The 2,388-nt window shown below is 50.9% G+C and overlaps 1 protein-coding gene across 1 annotated transcript in view; it reads right to left on the reverse strand.

Annotated features, from left to right (window-relative positions):
• The window catches only part of LOC141374560 (uncharacterized), a 9,607-nt gene extending 8,050 nt beyond the window's left edge, over window positions 1–1,557 (reverse strand). Inside the window, exons 1-2 of the mRNA XM_073904020.1 lie at window positions 1,402–1,557; window positions 336–900 (exon numbers count right to left, since the gene is read on the reverse strand). Of these exons, the coding sequence (XP_073760121.1) occupies window positions 336–673 (338 nt within the window). The 5' untranslated portion in view covers window positions 674–900; window positions 1,402–1,557. The remainder of the gene's footprint in view (window positions 1–335; window positions 901–1,401) is intronic.
• Window positions 1,558–2,388: the final 831 nt, after the last annotated feature.

Below are 2,388 nucleotides of genomic sequence, written 5' to 3' on the forward strand. Positions count from 1 at the left end.
AGGGTGGCTCAGCGCTGCTGTCAGCCCACAGAGAGGGTGTGGTACTGCAGCAACTTCTTTAGAGAAATAGTAATAAAAGAGAATCGGTAGACTAGAAAGTAGGAGTGGGACGGAGTTATATTTTTGTATCAAAGCACCTGACAACCTCTCAGTGTGTCCTTTTGTACAAAAAGACAGAACAAGGGAGTCAGAAATGCAAAATAAAGTGGGATTCAACGCTCTCACCCCAGAGGACGTCTCCACCCCTCGAGCCCAAGGCTGCTACTTCCTTTGCCCACGGCTCTCCGACCTGGTCTCGCAGCCCCTACCCCTGGCCTCCTGCCCTGTGACTTGACCGAGCGCTCGGGCTCAGATCCAGAGATTGGTTGCGGCTTCTGGGGGGATGCCGGACCCTGCTTTCTTGCTGTGCTCGTCCCTGAGCTGTCTCCACCTCTGGCCCCAGGACCTGCCCCAGCCCAGATGACAGATGTGGGCAATCTGGAACACGAGAGCTTCCACTGGATTCCATCTCAGGGTTTGTCCACACACCTCGACATTCACTCCACCCAAAGGACAGGCCTTTGCCGCAGGGCTCTGTGGGCACCGTACCCCTCCCCTCCCCAAGTCCCATGGATGCCACACCCACTTCCCTGCACCTCTGACTCATTTCTGGCTCTACCTCCCCTATGTGCATCTCGGCATGGACAGCACATTCTAATTATAGTCCCTTAGGTTCCTGAGATGCAGCAGGATCCGTCATAACTTGAAGGTCGTGCTTATATCGTATTAAAAGGAAAGAGCCAGGTAGCTATTCTTGGAGAGGGCATCTCCAAATGTCCTTGACATGCAGCTTGATGCCACGCCATCGTCAAATCAGATGTCTCAAAAGCTATCGATGTTTCCCTCACCTCCTGGCATGTCCTGAGAAAGAAAATCAGATGATTTCATCAGAGAGAGCTGATTCATTTTGTGGTTTTGGCACAATTTCCCCAACTCCGTATATTCAAACCATCCTTAGGAACAAAGCACCTGTGTGCCAAGTTGAATCTGCCTCAGATGCTCCGTACACACGCCTCTGACAGGCGCTAACAAGGCCAGCCTTTTATCTGCACCCTGGAGTGGGTGGGCATTCAGGGGAGGCAATCACCTCCCTCATCAAAGCCCGCTTCCTGAGGACCCCAGCCTCGGGGGAGGCAATTCCACGGTGAGGACCAGGAGGGCTTTGCATTCATGGAGACAAAGCAGGGGGACAGTAAAGCCTCGCCAGGCTCAGAGAGATGATGGGAGTCTGCCCAAGCACAGATGGGGTTGATGGTTCTGTCACAGAGATGCTGTCAGCACCTCACAACCGTGGCAGGATGGAATCCAAGGAAAAGGGAAAAGGCAGAGAACCCGAAAGCTGCTCTTTGTGCCCTTCCTTACCTGTGAACATGGAGATGAAAAGCCCAGGTGTCGGGATTAAGACAACGGAAATCTCGCTAGAATCTAGCGTCAGACCGTTGGCAGGTGGCTGGAAGCACCATGCCGAGGAGGACATGAGGCCAGAGCTGGGGCCACCGCCCTCACAGCTCTGCTGGTCTAGAGACCGTTCCCTGACCACCCCCTCTGACCTTTCTGCATGCATGGCTTGTCCGGCTTGTGTGTGCTTTCGGTTAAGGAACAATCCAGAAGACTCTCCCCAGGGCTTTACGATTATGCATTAGCAGCTTTCGAAGGAGTGGCCTCCCCTGGAAGAACTCGTAATTCTGTTTCATCACACACTTATCCGCAAGCCTTTTCCCCCTATTTCCAATAAAACTTATTTGCCGGGCTCCTATTTCTAAAATACACCCTTCCCCAAAATTTAATTACTGCAAAGAATTCCAAACTGAAAATGCCTCACACTTAAAGACACACACACACACACACACACCCAGAAGAATCCTCTAAATGTATGTGTTATCTCACGCATCAGTGTGGGGTGGCTCAAAGGCACCAGCCTTGGGGGTTTGAAGTTGGGCTCCAGCCTAACCGTTTGGACTAAATGATGATTGCTATGACTCGTCTGCTCATTTGAAAAAAAAAATCGTTTCAAAGATCTGGTTTGCCTAAATTTTAGTTGTAACATGAACCAGTTGTTTCATTACATTTTACAGACTTAGGTGGGACTTGGGAGGGAATAAAGGGTAATTTATGATTAATTGCTTGAGATGGTTAAAAGCGTATTTCCTCGCTCCTAGATTTTTCTTTCTCACTCAAAGATCGAATCCTAACTAGCATTTCAGAGGAAATAGGTCTGTTCCTCTGCTTGACAGAAATACTCGCAGGGGCCTGAGCTGGCTGGCTTTGCAGGGAGAGCAGGAACCCCGAGCTTCCCCGCTCAGACGACCCGCCAAGAGTCGGTGTGGCCGCAGGTTCCGTGTGGCAATT

The sequence above is a fragment of the Callorhinus ursinus genome, unplaced genomic scaffold (genome assembly GCF_003265705.2).
Source record: "Callorhinus ursinus isolate GAN/ISIS: 27379988/994484 unplaced genomic scaffold, GSC_fseal_2.0 scaffold2, whole genome shotgun sequence".
Classification (NCBI taxonomy): domain Eukaryota; kingdom Metazoa; phylum Chordata; class Mammalia; order Carnivora; family Otariidae; genus Callorhinus; species Callorhinus ursinus.